The sequence below is a fragment of the Scophthalmus maximus genome, chromosome 1 (genome assembly GCF_022379125.1).
Source record: "Scophthalmus maximus strain ysfricsl-2021 chromosome 1, ASM2237912v1, whole genome shotgun sequence".
NCBI lineage: Eukaryota > Metazoa > Chordata > Actinopteri > Pleuronectiformes > Scophthalmidae > Scophthalmus > Scophthalmus maximus.
The window spans coordinates 18,181,252-18,208,799 of NC_061515.1; the positions used below are offsets into that span (position 1 = coordinate 18,181,252).

General features: G+C 44.1%; 4 protein-coding genes across 9 annotated transcripts in view; all 4 read left to right on the plus strand.

Moving 5' to 3' along the window:
* Nucleotides 1-531: 531 nt before the first annotated feature.
* Nucleotides 532-3,088, plus strand: rnf183 (ring finger protein 183). 2 transcript variants are annotated; one of them, XM_035639966.2, is made up of 2 exons: nt 532-755; nt 1,369-3,088. In XM_035639966.2, exon 2 carries the CDS (start codon nt 1,425-1,427, stop codon nt 2,397-2,399), a length of 975 nt encoding a protein of 324 aa, XP_035495859.1. In that variant the 5' UTR covers nt 532-755; nt 1,369-1,424; the 3' UTR covers nt 2,400-3,088. The 2 variants fall into 2 exon arrangements, with proteins under 2 accessions (XP_035495859.1, XP_035495867.1); XM_035639974.2 differs by having other exon boundaries at nt 532-749.
* A 7,155-nt stretch (nt 3,089-10,243) lies between these two features.
* mgat1a (alpha-1,3-mannosyl-glycoprotein 2-beta-N-acetylglucosaminyltransferase a) lies at nt 10,244-14,701 on the plus strand. The gene is made up of 3 exons (XM_035633343.2): nt 10,244-10,498; nt 11,795-12,722; nt 12,901-14,701. Exons 2-3 carry the CDS (start codon nt 12,087-12,089, stop codon nt 13,597-13,599), a joined length of 1,335 nt encoding a protein of 444 aa, XP_035489236.1. The 5' UTR covers nt 10,244-10,498; nt 11,795-12,086; the 3' UTR covers nt 13,600-14,701.
* Nucleotides 14,702-15,177: 476 nt separating this feature from the next.
* On the plus strand, nt 15,178-25,547 carry sh3bp5la (SH3-binding domain protein 5-like, a). 2 transcript variants are annotated; one of them, XM_035630179.2, is made up of 7 exons: nt 15,178-15,925; nt 16,199-16,261; nt 16,380-16,436; nt 16,936-17,064; nt 19,821-19,985; nt 21,662-21,835; nt 23,532-25,547. In XM_035630179.2, the coding sequence occupies exons 1-7, from the start codon at nt 15,692-15,694 to the stop codon at nt 24,054-24,056; spliced, it is 1,347 nt and encodes a 448-aa protein (XP_035486072.1). In that variant the 5' UTR covers nt 15,178-15,691; the 3' UTR covers nt 24,057-25,547. The 2 variants fall into 2 exon arrangements, with proteins under 2 accessions (XP_035486072.1, XP_035486082.1); XM_035630189.2 differs by lacking the exon at nt 16,380-16,436 and having other exon boundaries at nt 15,181-15,925.
* A 710-nt stretch (nt 25,548-26,257) lies between these two features.
* gabbr1a (gamma-aminobutyric acid (GABA) B receptor, 1a) overlaps nt 26,258-27,548 on the plus strand; it is a 74,821-nt gene continuing 73,530 nt past the window's right edge. For 3 of the 4 annotated variants that reach the window (XM_035629841.2, XM_035629844.2, XM_035629845.2), the window contains exon 1: nt 26,258-26,613. The gene's annotated coding sequence lies outside the window, so the exon portion shown is untranslated. Of the gene's footprint in view, nt 26,614-27,066; nt 27,382-27,548 lie in introns of those variants that run through there. The other variant, XM_047332545.1, reaches the window with a different exon arrangement.

Here is a 27,548-nt window from a genome sequence, read left to right on the forward strand (position 1 = left end):
CTGCTATATTCCCCTTTTAAATATTTCAACGTATTGTCATGAGCTGTTCTCTCAGTCGGGGTGTTTTCAGTATGTGGGACTGCGCAGTGAGGAAAAGTTAAGCTACGTAGTTGTTCTTGTTCGGATTGGTAAACCTGCGAGGTGACATGGTGGAGGTATGGCAGGTATGAGGCAGTGTTGACAGTACTGAACCTCATGTCTTTTAGTGCATGGGGGTAGGGAATTTTCCCAACAGTCACCTGTGGTATTCTTGAATTGTATCTGGCCCCAGATCTGATCATGAACGCTCAAGTGAAACCAGAAAGGCTGACAGGGCAAGCTTAAGTTGCATTGATTTTTTTTTTATAAATACTTTTCGTATCATATTATTTCAGCTGTAGGAGAATTATCAACTGCCGAATGTCTCCGTATCCCACACAAATGGTGAAAAGCACTGGCTCCCAACAGCTGGTCCGGCTGGTCCAACTGGTCCGACCGGAGAGAGGAGGAGAAGGGGCAGGGCAGGAGGCAGCGAGGGGGAGTGTATGGGACGAGGCAGTGCTGTTCACATATTAGAGGAATAAATGTAGCAGAAGAGCGTATAACCTTGACGACAGAGAGACCGAACGTTTTGTTCAAGTGCAAGGGTTTTTTGTTTGTTTTTTAGTGATGAGGTTTTTTTGCAAGTTTTCACTGCACTGATACAAAAAAGGATTTTTCACTTCGGATTATCTCTGGCAACGTGATCCGACATCCATCTACCTCAGCAGGTTAATGTGTGTGTGTTTTGCAAATTCTGTCCAGTTAATTACTCTCCTGTTAAGTGTCGGTCAGGTTTTTTCCTCTAGAAAACTTGGAATTGAACCTCTTCTCACGAATGTAAATCTTTAATCATCAGAAACCTGTCACTGAACTTGTTGCAAGTGTCAAACTAGATTTTCTCCAATTTGAAGAAAGACAGCTGCTAAAACGTGAAGTGCGAGCGTCCTCCTCCGGGTTGTACACCTAAGTAAATGACTGACTAGGAAAGATCAACAGGTATGATGGAATGTTTGCAATGACATTTCAAAACAATGACGCCGTCAGACTTGGTTCAGTTTTACAGGTTTGGGCCCAAGTAGCAGGATCATAAAATCCTCACGAGCGGAAATCCACCTGAAGAACTCGCAGTTCTGCAGTTCTCCCTAGAGATGTGCCTGCCGATTAGGAAAGCCTATTAAACAAACACCGCATTTGAATACAATCGAGATGTAATTTTAGATAGCACGAGGTTAGGCGCTATTGCTTCATCATCCTTAAACAGCATGTTGCCACTGTGCAGGCACATTCCTTTAGTCTGTTTCTTCCTCAGTGGAAACCAATGAACTTATCCAAGGTACTGTTTTACAGAGCTCCTGTTGTGAAACTGCAATCAGATTCCAGACGGCACTCATCATCCCTCCAACATGAGCGATAACAGGGGCAGACACAGGCCCGAACTGAGGCGGAACCAGAGCCATGGAGCTAGCCAGGCCCCCAACGTCAAGCCCAAACCCAGCCTGAAAGAGAAGAACAGCAAGGAGGGCCAGTGGAAGAAGGAGAAGACCGCAAGAGTCAGGCGATCCAGGAGTATCGACTCGGAGAGGGGTGAAAGAGGGAGGAGGAGAGAAAGGGAGAGGTACCATGGGGAATGGCGACAGCGAGGGAGGAGTGAGGAGGCGCGGAAACGAGACCGGAGAGAAGGGGAGCACCACCAGGGGAAGGTGAAGCCCCCCGAAGACGACGTGGAGGACACTGAGTGCGCTATTTGCTTCTGCTCCTACGACAACATCTTCAAGACCCCAAAGTTGCTGGTGTGCGGGCACACCTTCTGTCTTGAGTGCCTCGCCCGCATCAACGTGATATCCCCCCAACTCAAGACTCTCTCCTGCCCTGTGTGCCGCGAGCTGACGGAGATCCCACATGGCCAGGACCTGCCTCGCCTGGGCAACAACGAGGACATCATAGGCAAACTCCCGCCCTACATGCAGAGGGCACTGTCCATCCGCTTCAAGCGCAGCAAGGGCAAACTGTTGCTGAAGAACCCTCCTCCCACCAGTACCACCATGCCTCATACCCTGGCCCTGCCTAAAAAGGGTCAGGATAACCAGGTGACAGAGGGCGGTGACCTCCACCTGAGTGCAATGGAGCAGGGTATGGTGCAAACCACTGTGGTGGATGTAGGCAGGCCTCCAAGCAGGGTGAGGGGTCGACTGCGCAGGTTGTTCCGCTCGGACCGGTGCTACTACGCCGTGGTGGCAGCCATCATCACCATCACGGCGGCGCTCATGCTGGTGGGGATTCTGGCCTTTGTGATCGTGCCGAACGTGATCATTCACCGGTTGCCTGCTCATCCAGGGAACCAATCATACAGTACCACGGGAAGTGGAGGTGCACATTGAAAGGGCAATAGAGATGAGACTAAAGTGAAGGGAGAGAATATCACAAAAAAAGCATGTGATTCTCAGTGATCCTTTTGCGTCAATCTTTCCCTCTTGGGGAGTTATGGTGAAGGAAATTCTAAGCACTGGAAAATACTCGGGCTGGTTCACTTGCAGTGCAGTGAAGAAATGAAGGAAAACAAGGACAGTGATGTTTTTTATCAAACAGGCTTTAAGTTGCACATACATACTGTACATACTATATTTGGGTTATTTTCTGAACATGTTTGCAGTAACTGTGAAAGCCAGAAATACTCTGTGTGTAAGGAAGCTGGTTATATATGATTGACAAGCTGTAAATGTTGAAATGCACTAAACTCTCTGATGAAACGTCTGGGGCAAATTTTGACTGTCGGGCTCAGCACAATAATCACTTCAGGGTTTCTAGCTCTTATGAGTTTTGTTTATAAATAAGCCCATTGTAAATAACCATAGATCACTTATATATTTGATATATTTTCTCTTTTAATTGAATAAAGAATTTACTTTATTCAAGATCAAATAGCCTAAAGACTTTTTGGGGGGGGGAACTGAAAACTCATTGCTCAGTATTTCCAAAACAGATGACAATTCTGTTTCTATAAAGTAATCTGGAATTTTATTTTTATTTTTATGTTAATGGAATTAAACAATGGCCATCTTGCTCTTAACCGCTCTGAGTTCTTTGTATATTCCTGATTAAGGAAAAGTGAGGACCCTGCACATTTTAAGAAACCTGCATGGCTTCTTTAGACACCTGATACCCTCCAGTAATGTAAACAGACTAGTTTACAAGGTGGCTTGAATACTGAATGTCTGCTGTTTATCCTGCTGTGACTCACTGCTTCGAGGCTGGTAAACAAGACTGAATTTGTCAGCATGATGTGTCTTTACCTTCATGGTATTTGTCTCTGGCTTTTGGGGGATTAAGCTGGAAGTGAAATGGGATATATGATCACTTGCAATATGCCCCAAGAACATGTTGGGAGGAGAAAACATGATACAAGTAAATCTGTCTGACCTGCAGTCTTTATATCTGAGTTTTCAATGGCAGCCTTAAAGGCAAGTTAGAATAATATCAGGAAAATGTTGCACAAAGAAAAGGAAAGCTACTTTTATACATAAAGCAACAACTTGTAAAATATAGGCCAATTCAAAAATGAGTACAATCTGAACTGTGTACAAAGATGTCAATGTCATGTGACGTTCCAAAAAGGAATGCAGTGGCCGAGAGGGAGCATAAAGCCTGCAGGTTGAGTTCAAGTAGATAGGTGCACACCAAGGAATCACTCTATCGGCAAGCATTGGTGACTTGAATTTTTATTCAGGTGGCCATGAGTAGCCAGTGGAAGTCTTTGATTGGTTGATTCAGTCTTAGAGAGGTTTAGTTGAAGGCGACGATCCTTCATCGACGCGGATATGTCTGAGAGATGAGCCGAAAATCACGTCGAGAACATGGGATTATCTGTTGGGAATGACCAGTATGGTTGGGTGTGAGAAGCAATGCGAGCAGATAACTGGGCACAAGGAGGTATTGCGTACTGTAAAGACAAGGGGGCCCAGCATTGAGCCCGTGGGGAGAGAATAAGGACGTTTGTCATGTTTATGCCATGACCCAATGGAGGAAGATAGGTTGGATTCAAAACAAGAAAGCACTTTGCCTGAGGTGCCCATTGACCTGCCTCTCTAGCTGCCCTTAGTCATTTTTGTCACAGATAACAGCTGTTTCAGAGTGGCCATTCATAAAGCCTGACAAATGTGGATCAAGGAGGATGTTCCGTGTGAGGAATTCCGAGACCTGTTTGAAAACGGCCATTACAATAGCTTTAGATAAGAAGGGAAACAACGAGACCATTAAATATGACTCACCTTATGGCATGGTTAAGTTAAAGCTTTTTGAGAATGTAAGAATTGGAATTGTTTCCGAACCCATTGAAGCATTTATCACATTAGGGAGATTGGACTTGGCTGAGGTTTAGTAGAAATGGGTCACAGTGCACATGTAGTATTACACCTACAAGCCCCCCTGAAGACAGTGGCGAGAGTGCATTTAATCAAATATTTTTTAGGTACTTGTGCCTAATTGACAATTTCCATTGTATGCCACTTAATATTGTACTCCACTACATTTCACCTCAAAAATATTGCACAAATGTGCAGTCGCCTATACACAAGCAAGTGAACATATGTTCCACCACTGTGTTTAGCTTATTGTTGGAGATTTAACTACTCATCAGTACGAAGTGATTTAAACTAACAGCACTGACAACTTACAACGTAAAAATAGCTGGTTAGTAGCATTGACAATTACACCATAAGTTATAGCAGCTATACAGTAACCTATAGCCTAAAACTCAGAAAGGCTAATTCTGTATCAATATTGTTTTGTTTTGCTCCTGCTAATACAAAAAATACAGGGCTCTGCTGTTAAAATATGACTACCCCCCTTCCTTCCACTCACAAACACACACACACACACACACACACACACACACCAGACCAGAATAGCCCCCCCCCCCCCCCCCCGGGTCCCTTCTTGCGCAAATTAACCATTGGACAATGTGACTGCACGGACAGAGGGTGAACATTATACTGTAAATGAGAAGGTACGCAAAACCCAAAAGGCTCTGTTATATCTATTCGACCAGTATGGCCAGTTCTGACCAGTTCTGCGGTGTCGGGGGAGATCTGGACCAGGAACCCGTCGACCAAGCGGCCTGTCTCTTTGGGGTACAGCCTCGGACTGGCCGGCGGGACGCTGTGCGACTCGCTGGCTGAGCGCAAGCGGGCCAAACCAGGGAGGCTGCTCACCAAGGAGAGCGTGTTGTGGTGGGAGGAGGGAGACTGACTGTGGCGTACAAATCGCCCCGGGGTTTTGTAAAATGTCGAGAGGAGAAGATTTCAGGGAAATTTAAAAAAAAATTGTAGTATCCAAAACTTTCGCTTTCCACAGGGGACGACGCGCACTCATCATCTGCGCCCGGCGGTGTCCAAAACGCGCGGCTGCGTCTGCTGACGCGCACACTGAACTGGAACCTGACTGTAATAGATGAAGGTTCGAAGACGATCCGAATGATCGAATGCGACAAATATGCTGGGCGCGTCTGCAAAATGGTACGTCTGAAGGAAATCAGTGATTTACCGGCTGGCGTTTTGAAGGTGTCCATAACGTCAAATGCAAGACAGCGGTCTTTCCTCTTAACCGGCGGGTCGGCAAGTCAAGTCAAGTCAAGTCAAGTCAATATATTTCTATAGCGCATTTACAGACGGCTGAGCCGCACCAAAGTGCTTCACAAGAAAGTGATTAAGTGCAATAAACAAAGAATAATACAATACAATAATATAATAGGTAAAGTAAAGCAAAAAGAAAATTTAAAAGGTAACCAGGGAACACTATGCACTGGCACTTAAAAAGGAGACACTAATCGAAGGCTAGTGAAAAGAGGTGGGTCTTTAAATGGGACTTAAAAATATTCAGAGACTGGGCTGCACGGATGTGCAGGGGGAGGCAGTTCCAGAGTCTGGGGGCCACTACTGCAAAGGCTCTGTCCCCCCTGGTTTTTAACCTGGACCTGGGCACTTCCAACAACAGTTGGTCAGCTGACCGTAGTGCTCTGGAGGGGATGTGGTGGTGGAGAAGATCAGACAGGTACGTGGGGGCCAGACCATGGAGGGATTTGTAAACAGTGAGTAGAAGTTTAAAATCAATAGCGGATGGGGAGCCAGTGGAGTGATGCGAGGACCGGGGTGATATGTTCGCGCTTTTTTGTGCAGGTGAGGAGTCGGTCGGCTGAGTTCTGAACCAACTGCAGGCGGCGGAGCTGTGATTGATCAATGACGGTGTATAGAGCGTTACAGTAGTCCAGTTGAGATGTTATGAAGGCATGGATGACTCTCTCTAGATCACTCTGGGGCAGGTAGGATTTGATCTTAGCTAGGGTTCTCATGTGGAAAAAGCTTTTCCTAACTACTGCACTGACCTGCTGCTTGAACATGAAGGCACTGTCAAAAATCACGCCAAGATTTCTGACAGAAGGCCTGATGTTAGAGGCGAGACGGCCCAGGGCATCGGTGGAGAAGCCCGTTGATGATTTGCCAAAAACAATGATCTCTGTCTTACTCTCATTGAGGTTGAAGAAGTTTGCACCCATCCATGCCTTGATGTCAGCCAGACAGTCAAGCAATGGATGGAGTGCACCCTGCCCATCACCCCTTAGAGGGAGATACAGCTGGATGTCGTCGGCAAAGCAGTGGAAGGAGATGTTGTGTTTGACCAGGATTTCCCCTAGGGGTAAGATGTACAACAGAAATAGAATGGGGCCTAGTATAGAGCCTTGAGGGACCCCGCAGGTGAGGGGGGCAACAGAAGAGGTGGAATCTCCAAGCTGGACAGAGAAGGTCCTCTCGGCCAGGTAGAGCTGGAAGAACTTCAGGGCTGTGCCTTTGATGCCTACGTGCTGCTCGAGTCGAGACAGCAGGATCCTGTGATCCACAGTGTCAAAGGCTGCTGTAAGATCTAAAAGCACCAGGATCACAGGGCTGCCTGAGTCGGCAGCTAGGAGCAGGTCATTAAGGACTCTCAGGAGAGCAGTCTCTGTGCTGTGGGCTGTTCTAAAGCCAGACTGGAATTTCTCATAAATGTTGTTGTTAGTTAAAAAGGATTTCAACTGGACGTAAACTTCTCGCTCGAGGACTTTAGACAGGAAGGGTAGTTTGGAGATAGGCCTGAAGTTTGAGAGGATAGAGGGGTCAAGGTTTGGCTTCTTTTGTAGTGGCTGCACCACGGCATGCTTGAAGGCAGCCGGGACGCAACCAGAGGAGAGGATGATGTTGATCAAAAGTAGAAGGAAGGGGGCAACTGTGTCGAAAACTGTAGCATCCTTGAGTAGGCGGGAGGGTAGACAGTCAGAGGGGCAGTTGGAGGGCTGCAGATGTCTGACTGCATCAAAGAGGGAGGATAGGGTAATGGGCTCAAACTGATCGAGAACAGCTAGCTGGGGGAGGGGGGGGGGGGGGGGGCGGGGAATGGGGTGGCAGAGGTATCAGAAGGCCTGAGTGCTGCAATCTGAAGAGCACCTGCTTCTTTCTGAATGCGCTGCTGTCAGAGTTCTGGTTTTTGAGGCTGGTGGTGTCGTGGAGGTCCAGCGGTGATGCGCAGCAGCATGGGCCGTGCGCAGAGGATGAGAAAGGCATCAAAAACGGTGCCCTGCAGCAGGTGAGCGTTGTGAGAATATAGAGTAGCCTCCATAATTAACTGTGTGTTAGTGATTTTGGACTATAAGAAATCATGTCCTCTGTTTCAGGTTGATGGACAGATCAATAGTCCCAAATCCCTCAGCTGCTCCAAGATCAACTCGGGCTGTGGACGGAGGGTCACAGGGGACAGACCTGACTGAGAGGGAGTCCAAAGGCCTCAGCACCAAAACACACACACACACACCCACGCACACACACACACACACACACACACACACACACACACACACACACACACACTGTCAACCTTATTTATTGATTTTTACTTGGCTTTCACAATAAAAAGGTATTTGGACTTCAATTCGGTGCTAAATGAAACAACAGGGTTTTTCTTTTTCCTTTAATAAGCAAGTCAATTGTACTGACAACTGAAGTTACTCGCCTCATATTGGATAATCCAATGACAGCATTCTTTTTTTGGCACTAAAACTTTCTCCATCTCAAATATTGTGGAATAAAAATTTCCCTTTGGAAGGGGCATAGGATCTCAAAATATAAAAATACAAATCACGTCTGAATAAAAAGTGGAAAAACTTAAATGTGGTGGAATAATTCTCAAAATTGTACATATTCCTCCATTTGTATCTGGGAGGCATTTTGTTTCACTGTGAATTATATTGGACTGAGCCTAAATATATCTGCTCTAAGGACAGAGTATATAAGTCATGATTTATATGACTTAAACACAGTGGTGTTTAAGTCATGCATTCAAAATGTTTAAAAGCAAAAGTACAGAAGTATTAACAACAATGTTTACTTAAAGTAAACACAACAGTACTCATGTGAAGTAGAACTGTGCCTGTCACAGTTACATTATTATCATATGGGTTATTGGCAGAGGTGGAACGTACTGTGCTCGAATGTAGTGTTGAAGTACTTGTGCTTAAATTCAGTATTCCCATAGTTTATACTTTATACTTCTACTTTACTACATTTCTCATTTTTAATTTATTTTGATAGCTGCAGTTACAGGCTACCTTCCAGATTAAGATGTCACAGATCAAATATATGATGAGTTCATAAAAAATGACACATTCATCCGTTTTCATCCATCCATTTTTAATTTATGTCTGTTTTGCTTCAAAGATTGTGTTTACTTCATCAAAAAGTTATGTCTTACGTCTCCAAGTTAACTTTGTGTGTACCGACTAGTGTACCCAAACCTTTGCATATTCCACAGTTACAGGAATTTGTTTTTTTAAAATTGATGAATGAAAATGCTCATTGTAATACCTGCTTGCTCCAGGGGTTGTGTTTAATTCTGTTAACTTAAAAAACAGCATCCTCTGTTAAGGATGTATGTTGTTTGATATCTGGTAGCTGTAGCAAGACCCCCCCCCCCAAAAAGACATTTACCTTTGTTCTTCTTAGCATTTGAGATGAAAACATTATTCCACTGCATGGCAGTCCACTTTAACTTTTATATACTATAGCCTCATAGTATATGAAGCAAAGTACTAATATTATGTTCTGACGAGTGTGGTTAAACTGTCCCATATGCCACACTGTTTTTTTCTGCCTCTCTTTTTCATTGGTCTAAATAGACCAATGAAAATGCTCCAGAAATTGCATAAAATCACTTTATTATTCAAAGATCTTCGATCAGACCAATACAATGCCTCAAGCTTTAAAGATAGCAGGGAGAGGGACATGGCCCTTTCACTAAGTAGTGCACAGGAGTGGGAGCGGATCTGTGGGAACTCAAAGGAAATGTCAAGGGATATTAGAATCAGGCTTATCCAATTTAAAATTCTCAAATCGATTTTATTGGAGTTGCCCACTGTAAGTTTACCTGACTTGATATTGACTTGCATCGTTTTGGGTAGACGAATCTTGATGAGGGGGTGGAAGACACCAGGATTGGTGTACTGAAATCAGTAAAGTAGCCTCTTATGAGCAAATGATTTATAGAAGCACTGATAGGATGGACAAATATATTGACAGGTGTGGAAAATATATAGCATATCTAGGCTTGGGTAATGTGATCCGACCCCTGTTTGTGTATATGTATTATACTCTCCCCAGTTGTGTTGGTAGCACAATATAGGCCTATTCCATTACCTGGATTGTTCTTACCTAGAAAATCTCGCATTGCAAATGACCTGCGGGCACGTTTGGCATAATTTTTGTTGTTGTCTTTGGTCTTTGTCTTGGTTTTGATTAATAAACTGTATGCACTGGATGCCATTCGTGTTTATTTTTATTATGTCAAAATTGTAATAAAAAAACCTGAATAAAATATATATCATAAAAAAGAAATTGCATAAAATCAGGATCCTCTGTAAACATGACAACACATTGGCCTTTTCGTCCCAAGAGACCAAATCACACGCATGCATTTATCTGCAACCAAGCAGAAAGAAAGGAGAGTATTGCTACTGTATATAGTTGGGTCTATATTTTATATTATTTCCTGCCTTTTAATAGAATAAGATAGCGAACAATAAATAACATCTTTAGACAGACAGGAGCTGGTTGTTGTTGTTTTTTTTGTAGAGAGTTCTGCAGAGAATGCTCGGTTGTGTAATTCCTCAAGGTGACAGTAGGGGCGGGACTTCCCCTCACTTGATCTACCCAGGAAGTCGTCGTGTTACTTTTTCTCCACCTCCTCCTCTTCCTCCCGCAGTCCTTACGAGAAGCAAGGGGAACTGAGAAAGGGCAGTCAACTTGCCCTCAAAAAGTGGCTGGGAAACAAGCAGGGGGGCAGTTCCACACCGGCCGCGCCCGCGCCTTCGGTTTGCGCCGCGAAACTTCGCCGGTTGTCATCGACGGAACGGCGGCGAGTCATGGCCAACGGGAGGAGGAAGCGGCCACACGGCTTCACGGTGAGAGCCGATTTCGACACGCTCCCTCCCGTCGAGCGTCTGTGTTTAAATCCCCCGAGCTCAACATTTACAGTTGGTGTTTTAAAAACTGGTGGTTCGGCCTCTGGCAGCCACAGGTGACCGGAGAAAATCGATCTGTGACAGTTCGGTGACTCATCGCTCCGGTTCGCCAGTGAACCTCCGAAGAAGTGGAAGTTCGGACAGGACTTCTCTACTTTCATTTGTCCAGTGTGGCAGTGTTGTTTCCACTTTTTTGATTGGCTGAAATAATAACAATTATAATAATTGCAAAAGTTAAAAGGGTTTTATTTGTTATTTGCATTATCGATTAATCGGTCGACCATCCTCTCGATTAGTTGTTTGGATTATGTCAGAGGGTTTTCGAAGTGGGAGTTGGAAAGAAAAATTGTATTAGTGATCAAAGGGAAAGTGTGTGATATGGTCAAAATGACAGTTTAGTGATGTGTTTTGGTGAGTATTCTCTCTCTTTACTTGTGTCGGAAACTAAAAAACGCCTCCGAACAGACCTTTTTTATGTTTATGGTGCCATTTTATGCTATGTCAAAAAGCAATATTTGTCTTTTTTTGCTCAATTGTTGAGCTTCTATGGGATCAAATAACAATCGTGATCACGTAGGGCATCAACAAATTGAGCGAAACTAAACTAAGGTCGGGTGAGGGAGGCGCCCCCTTTTTCTAAGCTTTGTCTGAGGGGAGGCCCATGGCTCTATATGATACAGTGTTGAAACGATTAGAAGATGAATCAATAGACAGAAAAATGATTGGCAAGCAAACATTTTGTCAAAATTATTGCTCAGGTTGCAGCTTCTCAAATGCCTGTTTTTCTTTTTGTTATATTTTACTGTCAATGGTTTCGTTGAGTTTTTGGACTTTAGGTCCGACTGAACAAAACAATTGAGGACTTCAGATTGATCCTTTGGAGATGTGATTGCCTCTTTTTTATAAAGATTTCATAGATCAAGCCATTAATGGAAAAAATAATCATTAGAATAATCAATCTCATCTTCAGATCGGCTTGTTTTGATCAACTGCCATGCGAGAAACCAAAGATATTCGATTATTTCTCATATTTGAGAAAGAAAAGCATCTGATTCTCAGATTTGAGAACCTGGAAATTGAACTTTTCCATTTTTTCGTCAAAGAATCACTGAACTTACTTTTGTTTGTTTCATCGTGAAAAATTGTTGCAGATTAATTTGCAGTCAATTGACTAATCAACTCATTGACTAATTGTTTCAGATCTTATTTAAGTGCATTATCTCCTCATCATTTCAGATGGAAGAGGATATAGAAAGTTGAGGATCTGCCAGAATCGTCACATCACTCCAAGATGAATCCTGCCCCTCATTATATTTCATCCTGCTTCACATTCATTGGCACCGCTTTGTGTACGAATAACTTTAGTAACCAACAAGGTTTCGACTCCATGTCTCTGATCATGTACTTGTGAAGACACGCTGGCTGCCTGTCCCGTATCCCATTCCTATTGTCTATGACAAAGACACGTCTTCCTAGTCACACCCGTCCCTCCTGACCCCCCCCCTCCCGCTCTTTGAGTTTCTGGGCCATGCTCCGCAAAAGAGGCTCCCTCGTTCTTTGTTGTATGTTCCTGTTTATCACCTGGAATGCCATACTGGTGCTTCTACTGTGGGGCAGACCCCCGCCCGGGCAGTCGGACATGCCTGGCCAAGAGCAGGGGGACGTGGTGGCTCAAATGCCAACCAATGATGTCGTGGGAGACGTGCTCCGAATGGCGGACACGTTCGAAGCAGAGCTCGAACTGCAGAAAAAAATCCTGATCCAGATCCAGAGTCACCAGTCACTTTGGGAGCCACAAATCATGAACAAACTGAAGGTGGCAGCCCCCCCCGAGCCCGTCATTCCTATCCTGGTTATCGCTTGTAACAGGGTCACCGTGAGGCGCTGCCTGGACAAGCTCCTGCAGCACCGCCCTTCTGCGGAGCTTCACCCAATCATAGTGAGTCAGGACTGTGGACACGTCGACACTGCAGAGGTGATTCGTTCTTATGGAAATCAAGTAACTCACATAAAACAGCCGGACTTATCCGACATCGCCGTGCGGCCAGAGCACAAGAAGTTCCAGGGTTACTACAAGATCTCCAGGCATTACCGCTGGGCTCTCAACCAAGTGTTCAAGACCCTTTCTCACTCCTCAGTTGTGATTGTAGAGGATGACTTGGAGGTAATGCTAATGCTAACACATGAAAGCACTGTGTATATTTAAAGGTTTCATTTTTTAATTTTTTTTATAAATGAGTAGTTAAGCATTGCATTTGTTCCATATCTTATGGCTGATAAGTTGTCATGGATTTCACTTGTTTGCATGTCACACAAACTGAATTATTCATCTTCTACTCTAGGTGGCACCAGACTTCTTTGAGTACTTCCGAGCCACGCTGCCACTCCTGAAATCCGACCCCGATCTGTGGTGTGTGTCAGCTTGGAATGACAATGGCAGGGATGGCTACGTGGATCCCGGGAAGGCTGCTTTGCTGTACCGGACGGACTTCTTTCCCGGTCTGGGCTGGATGCTCCTCAGGGAGGCGTGGGAGGAGCTGGAGCCAAAATGGCCCGCTGCATTCTGGGACGACTGGATGCGTCAGTCAGAGCAGCGGCGCAGCCGAGCCTGCATCCGGCCAGAGATCTCACGGACCTTGACGTTTGGCCGGCAAGGTGTGAGTCTGGGTCAGTTTTATGACAAGTACCTGCGCTACATTAAACTGAATACCGAATTTGTGCCTTTCACGAAGACCGACCTAAGCTACTTGAAGGAGGAGACGTACAGAATCAGTTTTGAGAAGGAAGTTTACAGTGCTTCCATGGTGAAGTATGAAGATGTTAAGCAGGGGCAGCTAAATGGACCCGGACCCTTCCGCCTTCAATACTCTAGTAAGAACAGTTTCAAAGTGTTGGCCAAAAACTTGGGAATCATGGATGACTTGAAGTCGGGAGTTCCAAGAACGGGATATAGAGGAGTTGTCAGTTTCATCTCGAGAGGAAGGAGAATCTACTTGGCTCCTCCTCCAGGATGGACACAGTATGATCCCACCTCGAGCTGATAACTGAGGGGAAAGATGCAGTAAACCTTTTGTCAGATGGGGAGAGCATTCCAGACCAAAGAGTGAAGTCCTTAAACTTTCTCTTGCAGTGAATGATATATACTCCAGTTCATTGTCCTTGATAATAATCCCTCTTTTCTGGTGCCAATGCTACTCAGGTCTTTTTCATTATTCCAAACATATCTTACAGTGTAGGATATGGCCTAAACAGTTTGTTTGACAAAACTGCTGTAATGCACTAAAGATCTATTTTTTATACTATGCTCATTGTGCACATGACATTCAAGAACGCATCCAATGCAATTACCCAATTTGCCACTTTTGTTTAAATTATTTGCAATTTCTCGTAGCCTATACGAACTTTTTATATCTGGTATGAATATGAAATCATAATCTGTGGTATGGTTGTTTTATGGTGTTTCATGTCTGCATTATAATCCGTCATTTGATTCACATTATTTTTGTCATGTATGAAAATCAGTTCTTCTAGCTAACGATTAGTTTTAAATGATTTTTTTCAACGTTGTATATTCTGAAGCTTTCTTACTTTTCAAACTACGACATCTCTGTGTTTGTATATTTTTGGAATAAAAAAGAATCAATACACAATTTTGCTTTATAGAAAGAGACTTCATAACAATATCCTTTATGGAGTTATTGCAAACTCAATGTGTGCAGCCAAACAATAAACAAGCAATTATAATACAGTTCCTTAAGATAGCAAATTTGTGAGGCCGAATCTTGGGGAAATCTGTAAAATCTGTCTATGCACAGCATCATCTTTCCTCTTATCTCCTCTATATGTGACTGATTTAACTTTGCAGAAGGCTCCACGTTTTCTGGACAAGTCCAAGGTTGTATAATTATATTCAATATATTCAAGTAACTCTGTGCAAAGCACAATAATAGATGGTGTGGTTGACTGAGCTTGTTAGTATATTAAATATAAAGAGAATTGGAAATGGCATGATGGACAATCTTCATAATGTTCTTGATCATCTTGCTCAGTCCAACATGGATTCATGACCTGCAACAAAATTCATAACACGTCATCCACCTTGAATGCTTGTGCCAAGATGTAAATAAAATAAGTAATTATGAAGCAGTGTAATTTATTGTTTAATTTGATCTATTTGGTGTGAATGCTGTAATGTCATGCCAGTCTCTCTTCATTTTCACTTTATTGACTGTGACTGCATCCAGGATTTGATACTGGCAAAGTGGAGGGAGTCGCTGAGTTTGCGGGGTGTCCAAAAATGTGCACATGCCACTGTTAAATTCATGAAATTAATAAGTAACTGAGGGCAACGCGTGAACATCTGTTTTCTTTTCAAAAAATAATCTCAAAATGTAATTTGCCAAAACCTCTGCATACAACTGATTATATGATACATTCCTGACAGAACAATCTTGAATTCGATTACGTTCAAACTAAAATAGATGAGTTATAGTACCAATTAAGAATTAGACTTCTAGAAAAGACAATGCCACGGTGGGCGTATGTCAATCTACCTGTGGAAGTTTCCACCAGTCGCCCATGTCAGGAGTCTTCATCAGCGATATCAGTGCTGTTGTTGTCTACGGTAGCCGCCGTGGCCCAAACCTCGCAGCGCGGTTCCCTCTCGAAACTACCGTTCGTCTGTTTACTTCGTGTGTGATGATGATGTGAGACCGAAACCGCTAGCTAGTCTAGCAACGATAAGGAACCCCCGGTAAGAGATGGAGGAAAAAACGTATGGCTTTGGGGGACACAGTGATGGGCCTCCTTTCACTTTTCACCTTTGTTCTCACCTGTTCGCACTAAAGCAGCCGTTAAATTCACACGAGTTAGCGTTAGCCTGTTAGCATGCTATGCTCCAGGCTAGGCTAGGCTAGCCCAGTGGGTTCGCGTTTCGAATTTGATTTGATATGGCGGATTGGACACTCCTCAACACTCGCCACCGCTGGGATTATTTTCCAATTCACCCCTGTGTGATAACGCCCAGCCGCTGTTAGGTGCAACGGGGTTTCATACGTGACTGACGTAGCCGGCACGCCCGCTGCTGAAGTCCCAAGCTAACGCCGCTGCTAGCGAAACTGTGCGGCCCCCGGGATGGAGCCAGGCGACTTGCGGGAGAGCCCCGCCGGGTCCGGGGAGTCTGACGCCGGGGACTGGAGAGAGCTCATTCCCAACGGGGATGGGGAGGAGGAGGTCAAAGACACCAACGGACTTACACTGGAGACGGCCCTCAGGGACACCTGCGGGGAGGGCGAAAGTGACGGGCCGAAAAGCGGGGGAGAGCAATTGCACGGTCCGTACGAGGAGGAACTGGACCCCCGGATCCAGGTACGAGCCCCAGACAGCTTTGGAAGATTAGATATTGTCATCAACTGTGCGAGTTTTTTCTATTACTGTGATCTTTTCAAACAACAGCCCGCTTATAGCAGGGTATCTTACTAACGCCAGCTTACAGCTACATTTAAGTAGGGTATAAAGCATTCATTCATTTTATACTATACTGATGTGGTAAATGGATGGAGTTGAAATGAAGCATTGGCTTTTTTTGTATTTGTTAAAACGAGCCATAAGCAAGTGCTTTATTTAAAATGTTTCCCTTAGGAAGAGTTGGAGCACCTCAACGAAGCCAGTGCAGAGATCAACAAACTCGAGCTGCAGCTGGATGTAAGTACAAAAACCAGGGCTGGATATTGTCATGTGAATGATCAGTGCACGCACATTTGTTCAGCATCAATTTTGACCATTGCTTATTAGCTGATCAGCAAACATTTTCTGGTTCCAGCTGCTGATGTTGTGGGATTTCACCGTTTTGTGGCACTGTGAGCTGAATATCCCCGAGGTTCAGACACAAAACTATCTGAACATGGCCTCTTGTCACCCTTTCTGAGCTTTTACATACTAAATGAATGAATAAAAAAATTGTACTTGTGAAAATAATTGTTGCTTACAGCCCTTTAATAAAGTCCCATACATGACTGATGCATGTGGAGAATAGATTCAATACAAATCATTTGATTTTTCATAACACAAATCTCACTAGGGATGGGATTAAAACATTTTCCATCACCCAGGGAATCGCTTGAGTCCCTGCTGCTAAATATTTTACCAGCGCACACAGAAATTGCGAATCAATATGATCCTTTATTTTCCAATATCCTTTAGGCATAACATTCGGAAAAAGGGGAGAACTCTTAAAATGGAAAATGTATTGGCGCTGATAGTTTGACACTAAGTGAATTGATTACTCACATCCTGCCCACCTCCTGTGAAAAATCTGAATCAGTCATTCCATTACAGGTACAATCTAATCTCGTCCTTTTTATGCATTAACCATCCAGGATGCCAGATCAGGGTACCGGAAAATACTAACGGAGTCCGCCAGGAAGTTGAACGCGCAGAGCTCTCAGCTTGGGAGCTGCATAGAGAAAGCGAGGCCATACTATGAAGCTCGTCGCCTTGCAAAAGAGGTAAAACAACATGCAGGATGTGTCAGAAATGTCATGTGTCCTATGTGTTTCAAATATTTTTGTTTGAAAGAGAAACTGTTTGCCTTTTAAAGAAAACGTCTTTCAGAAATACAGTTTGCCTTAATGAGATGCTAGAGTTTACATTCATACTGTTCTCTATGATACATTTTAATCACCTTCTAAAGTGCAGATTTGTAAAAAAAAAAACCAACTGTACCAACAACTATACAGCAGTGTCTCTGTGTTCGGTTCAGCACTGCTAAGTCTACTTACAAGTTTGCAACTGAATTTAACATCACATTTAATTCATTCTGCTGACGCTTTTGTCCGTAATGACTTACAATCATCAATTTTTGGACTCATACCAGTAGGTAGGTAGGTAGCATTGAGGAATCGAACCCCGAACGTCGGTACCAAAGTCAGTGTTGTAACTAAGCTAAGCTATACCAGCGTTTACTGCACCACATTCCACATTTGCACTAGCTCAGGCTAACACTACACAACTGGAAATCACTTCTTCTTTGCCGCCCTAAAACTGGCGGCAAAGAAGAAGTGATTTTCTGGAAAAGAAAAAATAGCAGTTTTATCTGGGTGAAACTAATATATTTTATGGACATGGTATCCGTTTGATACATAGATTCGCGAACTCGCCGCCGCCCGATCCGAGCATTTTCGGCAGTATCGGAGGTATTTCCGATACTGGTATCAGAACATCTCTATAAATTAGGGTGAAGAAACGGATGTCAAATGAAGTAACTACAGCCAAAGGAGAACAAGATTACCACACATGCTCAGAATGTTCTTCTGATATTTTACATATCATTAATGTAGACTCTATCGCCACCCACTGGCACGGCTTGTTTGAGCATTTGTAGTCATCATTGTGTTCTCGTCTGGACGGAGATATTTTGTAAGATGAATGTCGTGTGGACAGAATGTTTATTTTTTAAACGAAAGGGAAAATATCCGTTCGGGGAAACCTTTGCGTCAGTGTGGACAAGGAGTTAATATCTACCTGGTGCAGAAAAAATGATGATGTCTGGAGGTGCAGTGGTGTATACACGGGTCAAATTAAGGAGCCTCAGTTGTTCATACTTGATTATATGAGTTTATTACAACATAGATCTGCATACAGAGAAGATTGTTGGTACAGCTCACATGCATATAGCCACGCCGGAGTACGTGGAAACATCTCACTATAGTTGCTCACAGACATGCATTGACGTCAGGTAATTTTCCTGGAACTTTCCCTCCAAGCCCCCTTGTAAAATATAAAATTGTCGGTGACTGTAAACAAAAACACTGCTTTCTGCAGTGTAATTATCATCATGTCCTGCCTGCTCCACTCAGACGCCACAGAATGTTCAGGACATTTTCCTGCTGCTGTGAACGTGTCCGACTCGGACAATCTTCTCGTATGTGAATGGCAAACTCTGGAGAATGTCTGGATGCAATCCTTCAGACTTTTTTTCCAGAGTTCACGTCTGAAAACAGCTTAAGCCACGACAGGATTGTTAAACGAGTGATCATGTATTACTTAGCCGAAAAACCCGGATTTTTTTTCGGCGCATGCACAAAAGCGCCAGCTAACGGATGGTGAGGAAATATCCGCTGATTTTACAAAACGTGTATTGCTTTAGAATCGCTTAGTGCCTCTTTAGTCCTCTGAATCACATTTAAGACCAAATTTGGTCAGGCATAATTATATATCACACACAATATTGAAGGTATTAGAAGATGCATTAAGTCTCACATTCCCAGACACCAGTGGAGCCAGGAAACAATATAACCCTTTTTTTCTTTTTATTGGCCATTGTGAAATCAGCAGGACGCAAATACTACTACAAGTAGTACTACGCAGGCAATTTTATTCTAACGTTTAATTTCTGCAATCAAGACGTCCCCCTCTGGTCCTGTTCATGTTAAGCACTGAAATGCATCTTGGAGTGAGGTAATAGCTCCCAAATTACACTGTAGAAAAAAAAAACTAGAATTAAAATTGTTCAGGCTGCAATTGGGAAGATGCATTTGTCACATGTAGGTAGTGTATTGTTACTGCGGATGCATTCTTGGCTCCACCGAGGAGTTGTTTTTGAGTCAGCAGCATGAATCCCCTACAGGCTGATCTTTACCCGTGGTAAACTACGATATTTTGACAACATTGCAGCGATTTGTCGTTTTCATGATGTAGAGTTTCCACTGCACCATTGAAGTCCAGTTTACAAAAGACAAGTGTTTCCTGCCATCCAACCACCTTGTGTAAATGAAAGACTTCTTGTCACCGAGTGGGACCCTCCTTCCTCTGCTCTCGTCGCTGGTGACTGGTGCTTCTGCACTCAAAAGTTAATCTGGGCAGGGGCGAGAAAACAGATCACAGGTGGTCATTCAATATGCATACAAGATTCATTCCAGTGCCAGGTGTAAACTGTAATCCATTTTAACTGGATGTACTGTAGCCCTGCACACAATCTGGACACAAGACACTTGTTCTGCTCCTGTAGGGGCATTAACTGTGTTCTGATTAGCCTCAGTTGTAAACAGTTACATTTATACAAAAGTATCTGAAAAAGTATTTTGTCGTTTTTCCTTTTGATTATCTGTTATTTGCCCGCTGGTTTTGACCTCATTCTACAAACACAGTTTGACAGAGATTAGCTTGTAATTGGAATTAACCCATGAACAAGGGCCGCGTCCTTGTCACGTTCCACTTCTGCGTACTGTAGGGTTAGACAAAAACCTTTGTCTGCTCCTTGTAGGCACAGCAGGAGACGCAGAAGGCAGCGCTGAGCTATGAGAGAGCGGTTTCTATGCACACGGCTGCCAGGGAGATGGTGTACGTGGCGGAGCAGGGCCTGATGGCGGATGGAAAGAACACCCTGGATCCTACCTGGCAGGAGATGCTCAACCATGCCACCTCCAAGGTAATAAGACAGAGACATGAGGCATTGGAGCCATAATTCGGAATGGGTACGATTTAGGATTTTTTATTTATACTATTAATACTCTCACCCATACATTTTTGATACTCAAATTAGCTATACTGTAATCTGTTATGTTATTGTTTTAACACTTAAAAGTATAATTTTTAGGAATATTGTTGCCCTCCACAGACTCTCTGCTCTGATGTGTAAAATACAATATTGTAGATAAAGTGACCACTGTGAAGTCACCCGTTGGTTTGTGAGCTACTGTTTTGAAGCGTTTTGAAGAGTTTTTGTATTTTTACCAGAGCGATGTTGTTGTTTTTTGCAACCGTATGTAGCATTTGGGGGTGGGTCTGACAGAGCTCGTCCACTTTGCGCTCACCCACACCTGCAACCATGCACCGATTGAACAGTACCAGCTATCAATCACACTGTATCCACGCTCCAATGTATATGTAGCCTTGGACCCAGACAAATTCTGGGAGTTCATTTAATTTGCTCTGCCGGGATACGGTTTTGGATCCCCTCCATTGGGAAGTGATTTCCTCCGGCAGTAAAAACTTGCTGGTCCAATCACAACCGATTGTCTGATGTTGAGCGGGATTTATACCGTGGCGCAGAGAGAAGCCCCTTTTGTAAATAACCATGGCTGCTGCTGATGAACGAGCATTTGACTAAAAGTATCCGATATTTTCACATTCCTCCCACAAAAAACTTTGATCATAAATGTGATCTCCTAGTGTATCTCTGACCCCAGAGCTGCAGGACCCAAACCCGTCATTTTTACTATTGCTATTATTAATATTAATATTAATTTCATCACTAATAATGACAACAACATAATTGTATTTTTTAATTATAAGTATCAGTCTGGTAGAGATTACAGCGGCGGTTGTACAACTGTCCTCTCTCTCTCTTCTCTCCTACTGTCTCACCTCCCACCCTCTTTCTGCCCACCTCTCCTCTCTTCCTCCTCTCTCTCCTCACCCCAACCGGTCGAGACAGATGACCGCCCACAACTGAGTCTGGTTCTGTCAGAGATTTCTTCCTGTTAAAAGGGAGTTTTTTCTCTCCACCGTCGCCAAGTGCTTTGCTCATTGTGGGATTTGTTGGGTTTTCCCTGTAATATTGTAATATTGACCTCACTATGTAAAGTGCCTTGAGACAATGTATGTTGTGATATGGCGCTATACAAATAAAATTGAATTGAATTGAATTGAAATGTAACTGACCTTATAATTAACCCAGGTTTTTGAAGAAAAATTGTTAGTCAGAGCTGGATTTCAGGGCTGATCCCGAGTTATGACACAAGGGTGGGGTTGGGTGGACCACGTGCAGCAGGTGCTGGATGACTGTGGTGTCTCACATGGGACAAACATTCACAGGATTTTAAAAAAATGAGTTAGTCGAACACTTTTTGAAGTGACAGACGGGAAACAAAAAAACCTGGTCGGTGTGAGTTCATTACCGTTTGATTTATTTTAAGCATATTTACAAGAACTAGATGAATCAGCAATGGTCCTCACTTCATCAATGTCAGAGAGAATGTTACATGAACATACAGGCAATACTCAAGATCAGATGAAGAGAAAAGTTTACCTCTTCGACATGTCTTCTTAATGACCGGTTGTTGTATTTCTTCTGCTGCTGCTGCTGCTGCTTGTCTCTCACAGGTGAACGAAGCGGAGGAGGAGCGACTCCGCAGCGAGAGGGAGCACATGCGCGTCACACACGCCTGTCAGGAGGCCGAGGCTCGCGTTCAGATGCTGCAGAAGTCCCTCAAACGAGTCATCCTGAAATCCAAACCTTACTTTGAGCTCAAGGCCCAGTTCAACCACATACTGGAGGTAATGCAGACACGCAGAGTCCACTAGTTTCCCCCGATCTGTAGAAGAGGACATAAAATCCTCTTTGCGGTTTGTCATCTTCACAAGAAACATTTTGGTTCTGTTTGTGTAGTCAAGTTGTAATTGGGACTAGATATCAGTGCTGCTCTCCAGACCACTAGTTTCCCCCGATCTGTAGAAAAGCACAGAAAATCCTCTTATGGTTTGTCGTGTTCACCAGAAACTTTTGGTTCTGTTTGTGTTGTCAAGTTGTAATTGGGACTAGATATCAGTGTTGCTCTCCAGACTTAAAGGGGCAGCAAGCGATTTTTATCCAGTACACTTTTATTTAAAAAAAATATTCTGCGAATATTCGCTACGTGTCGCTAGCTGCCGGTTCTGTGGGTGCGCTGGGCATGCTAACTGTAGCACAGGAGCTCGGGTGTGAGTAGGGAAATTCAGCTCAGGCATGGAAAAAAGTAAGCGTGTAAATAGGGCTGAAACTAATGATTATTTTAATTATCGATTAATCTGTTGATTATTTTCTTGATTAATCGATTAGTTGTTTGGTCCATCAAATGGTGAAAAATGTCCACCGTGTTTCCCAAACTCCAAGAGGATGTTCTGTTTTGTCCACACACCAAAGATATTTAGTTTACTGTCATAGGGGAGCAAAGAAACCTGAACATATTCACATTTAAGAAGCTGAAATCAGAGATTTTTTCCTTTTTTTCATAAAAAAATGATGAACCGATTGCTCGATCATCAAAATAGTTGGCGATTAATTTAGTAGTTGATTACTTATCAATTAACTGTTGCAGCTCTACATGTAACCACGATTCATAAAATTAGCAACGTGTCATTGTGTGACGTACAGCTTATCAGCATTAAAGTAAATATTAATTTTCTTTTGAAATTGCAGCTTATCAGCATTAAAGTAAATATTAATTTTCTTTTGAAATTGCCCAAGCCTGACAAAAACCTGACTCCTACATGTGCATAACCTGAGCTGCTTACAAGGGCGTGATCATTATGCATAATATATATCAAAAATCCCATTCAGCTACGCATGGACTGTCAGTAGCAGATGCTCCAGCGGAGGTCTAATCTCTGCTTCATCTGCACTGTTTGTGTTGACAAGACGTCAGCCTGATATCAGCAGACAGCTGCTAGTTAGCATTAGCTGCCCGGCACGGACCGACTGAATGAAGATTTAATCCACACGCTGTTCAATCAAACTTCCACGTCTCACAGCCACAGATGATATCTTTTCAACAAAGAAAAACACAGCTCAGATCTGTGTCTGTCCCCCTCGTACATTTAAGATTCGCTATGTGATAGCGGGAGTGGGCTGAACATCCTGAGTCATGACACTCCCATAAACTGCAGTGGCTCTGCATAGGCAGTAATATAATGTGACAGAGTACAGGACTATCGTGACTCAGCAGGTCTCTATTCAACTTTTTTTGTGGAGGTTGTAATAACTCAGTTTTCACAAATGAGACATTTAACCCATTACGATTACTTTGGTAAAACTTTTTTTTTTCTTTTTACAATGCCCAAGTTGTACATATGCTGCTGAGATGGCGAAACTGCTGTAATATAGTCTGTGTCTCATGGATCTACTAGAGGTCACTGATGGTTAATTTTTCTGTTTGGCTTAAAATCAAAGTTGAAATTGGTGATGATAGTTGCTGTGTCCTCTGCGTGACTCTAGGAGAACAAGGCCAAAGTGCTGCAGCTGGAGCAGCTCGTGGCCAAGGTGAAGACCCGCTACTCTATCGCCCTGAGGAACCTGGAGCAAATCAGTGAGCAGATCCACGCTCAGAGGGGGAGGGACCAGGCCGAGGGAGGGCGCACCACCGTGTGCGGCGGGCGGAGTCCCCCTGTCGGAGCCGAGTCAGACATGAAGGGCCAGGAAGAAGGCGGAGCCTGCGGCGGTGGCATTACGGGGAGCGACCTGGTGGAGAAATACAAGGAGAAGGAAAACGAGAACGAGAGGGAGCGAGCGGGATCAGATTCCCTGTCGGTCTTCAGCCTGCAGACCATCGCTTCCGACCTGGAGAAATACGACTCCATCGAGCACCTCGGGGACTTCAGCGACGTGGGGAGCGTCACCGGGGACGAGGGGGAGAAGGAGCGATGCGGCGTGATGGACAGGAGAGAAAAGCTGATGGAGACGGCCGCCAGAGAGCGACAGCAGCAATTCTACAAGCAGCACCACCGAAGCTTCAGTTTGTGAGGCCGTCGTACACATAAAACAAATAGTAATACGAAACATCTCTAACACTAGGTACCCACAGATGTATAAGATAAAAGAATTGGCTGCAAACGTTAAAAAAAATGGAGTGAGGCCGTTGTAGTTGTACGATACTTGGTGTAAATAAGCACACTTTGCGTTGACTTACAACACTTTATCCTAAAGTTGACACTGATCACAGTTAACATCGCTGCCTAGTTAGAACACTACTGGAATCTCACAGAGCTTACATCCCTCCAGGACATGTATAATGCGCATTCACCCCCTCCCAGAGGACCTCCGGGTCGCATTTGTTCCTCGAGCACGAAAGGAGCCGCGAAGAAAGTTCCAACAGTGAGACTGGGAAAACGGAAAAAACCCCACCTGCACTGTTTCTTTCCCCCGCGGCCACGTCGAGTCTCGCCACCAATCTGAGGGTCACGCGGCTCTCACCCGCCCGCACCGGGTCTTAGATCGGAGGGAGAAATGACTTGAAACAATTCTGTCAGTGTCGAGTGAAAAAAAGCATGTTCGAACTTCACATTTCAAGTAACTTTGCCGCATGCCGCAAGTAGAGCTTATGACAGTTTTTTGGCAGGAGATATTGCATTTTTTATTATTATTCCTGAATGATGAATAGAAGGAACGATGGCGTAGAGTCTGGACTCTCTGACAGCGTGCACTCCTAGCTATTTACACAGACGCTTGTGACATGTATGTATTCAACGTATGTATGCTGAAACGAACACTGACACAACTAAAGCTGAAATCATGATGCTCCGCCATGTTTCCTTTTCTTTACGTCTTTATGCTGTAGTCTTTTTTTATTATTTAGATATTGTTTACATTTGTATATATAGATTTCGTTGGCTAGAAGTCCTTGTTTGCTTTAAAAAAAAAAAAACTAACCTTGTCATAATTTGAAGTGTGCCTTGAGTCATTTAGCATGAGTAGTACTTGGCTGTATACTCATTTGTAGTTCTGTTCAGAAACATGTAAAAGACCGTGCGTGTGCCCTGTAACGCTTTCAAAAAACAGAACAACAACTCATAATGTGATTCACCCAAGCACCGTTTCTGATGAGACTTGAAGAGCTATGATTTTGTTTTTATCTGTTATTATCTTTTATGATATTTTGTACTTTGATTGTCAAAGTGTATGACAAAGTCAAGGAAAATGACTTGTAAATGTATGTAATTATTACAAAGGCTAGAAGATATGTACAGTTGCGTGCCTGTTACTGATTTGAATATTTGACCTTTTATTTTTTGGTTGTGGTCGTTTTTGTTGTACAGATGGATACTCACAATTGTTTAAAACATTATTGTTGCTGTTTAGCCGTAACACATCTCACCCTCACTCCAGTATTAACAGCTGGTCCTCTGCCTTTTTAATGGCATTTCTGAATTAGTCACAATGACACTCGCCTATTTCCAACTAATGCATTGCCATTCCCTATAATCAATAATAATAATAAAAAAACGGATCACACTCCTATGGCTCCTGTTTTCCTGTTTCCACCAATATTCCAATATTTGCTTGCTGTCTTGTAGGATGGGATGTGAAGTTCTGTTTCTTTTTGGAGGGACGACGAGAGAGGGGTTATGTCTTCCACCAGCCTTCCCTCAATTATTCAGCAGATGTATATAAATATAAAGCAGATCTGAGAATAGATGGCGGAGAAGGGAGGAGAGAACCGGCCGTGAAGGGTAGAAAAGAAAGGGGGGGGGGGGGGGGGGTGAGACGAATAAGTCAACGGGGCTTTGATTCGATGGATAACCCGTGTTGACGAGACGACTGATGGCTGCTCCGTTGACTTAAGCTGCGAGGGGCTTTGGAGAAGGGCTTAGCGATGTAGTCACTGTTAATGCCACAGCGCCATATCTGCACCTCCACCCCGTGTCGTCTTCCCGCCGCGATATCACTATTCACGGTGGGATCAATCCGCAAGCTTAGCACCAATGCAAAGCCTCCTCTTTTATGATTCATTATGACATATATTTTTTGTTTATTTTGGCAGTTGTGAGTCTGGACCTTGGTGTGTTTCATCTTGGGGAAGGAAGCGGAGAGAGAGAGAGAGAGAGAAACCCCGGATAAATGCGTGAGAGAGGAGACTGTTACGCACGGCGCGTCTCCATCATGACGTCGTGAATTAGCTGAAGATTGTAGGGGGAGGGAGGGGGGAGAGGGGAAAAAGAGGAGGGGAGTGTGGTCAATCGGTGTTCCGTCGCTTATGGAGGGATGCGTTTGTATATAGTGCTTGTATATTTTTTTGTATGGGTTTGTTTTGTTTGTCATTTCTTACCTTCGCCGCGCGTAACTGCAATACACGGAAACGAGCCGAATAAGAGGCGGGTTTTTTTCTCTCCTACCATTCTTTATTTACGCACGGAGCAGCTTGCACATTTATAGCCATATTAATATAGCCATAAAAAAAACAAAAAACGCATATTTTTACCAAATAATCTCGACACCGGGCTTTTTCTCCCCCACCACACTCTGGCGGGTCCAACCCCGAGGACGGACTGTTAATCTTTGACAGAGCGCATCGAAACTCATAGTAAGTACACATGCTATACCGATATTGCTTCGGGAAGGGGGGCTGGATGGATGCTACTATGACTGTGGTCGCGATGTCCAGACCGAATTTATCGTGGGTGAAACGATCCGATTCCCCGTGTGGATCATCCAGACGCATACATGGCGAATCCGGTCTTCATTTCGTATGCAAGGGCCATATATATATATATACGTGTTCGATGGGCACGGGCCAGATTTTTGGGTTTTTTTGAGTTCCCACCTTCAAGAAAACCCGTCACCATCCCTGTCTGCGTTTGTATTATTTATTATGCTTTAGAAAGAGAGAAAGAGGGAGAGAGAGAGAGGGTGATATCATGGGTTTTCACGCCCGTTAAAACAACGCAACGCCGGTTTGTGCAGATGACAGGTTTGTTGCAGACGCTGGTTCAGAGGTCCGGTTTCATGTGTGTGTGTGTGTGTGTGTGTGTGTGAGAGTGTGAGAGTGAGGGGGCTTCTTATCACGGTCGGCCTTCCCTCCGCCTCTCCGGGCCCCAAGGCGGTTTCCCGTGTCGACAGCCGACAAGTAACTGTACCGACAGCAGCGCACGGTCGGTGGCAGCCACGCCGTGACCCGCACGTCTCAGCGGCTCAACGCTCAGCCGTGCACCAACTGCAGCAGCCTCATCTCGGGCTATGGTCGGGCTTCCGCGCGTGCGGGTTTGCGCACTGAAGTGGCCACTGACATGAGCGGGGTTTTGGCGTCTGATACGGACCCGGATCTGCCCCCTTTTTCCCATTTCAGCTTCCGGTATTTCAAACACACACACACACACACACACGGAGGTAGGCAGGTGCGTGTGTGACATGAGAGGTGACAGTGGATGTGGATGGACTGTCGGTGCTTTTTTTTTTTTTTTTTGCAGCAGCAGCAGCAAGGCGTGTTCGTGTTTTGGAGCGTCTGCGGCGCCGGAGCCT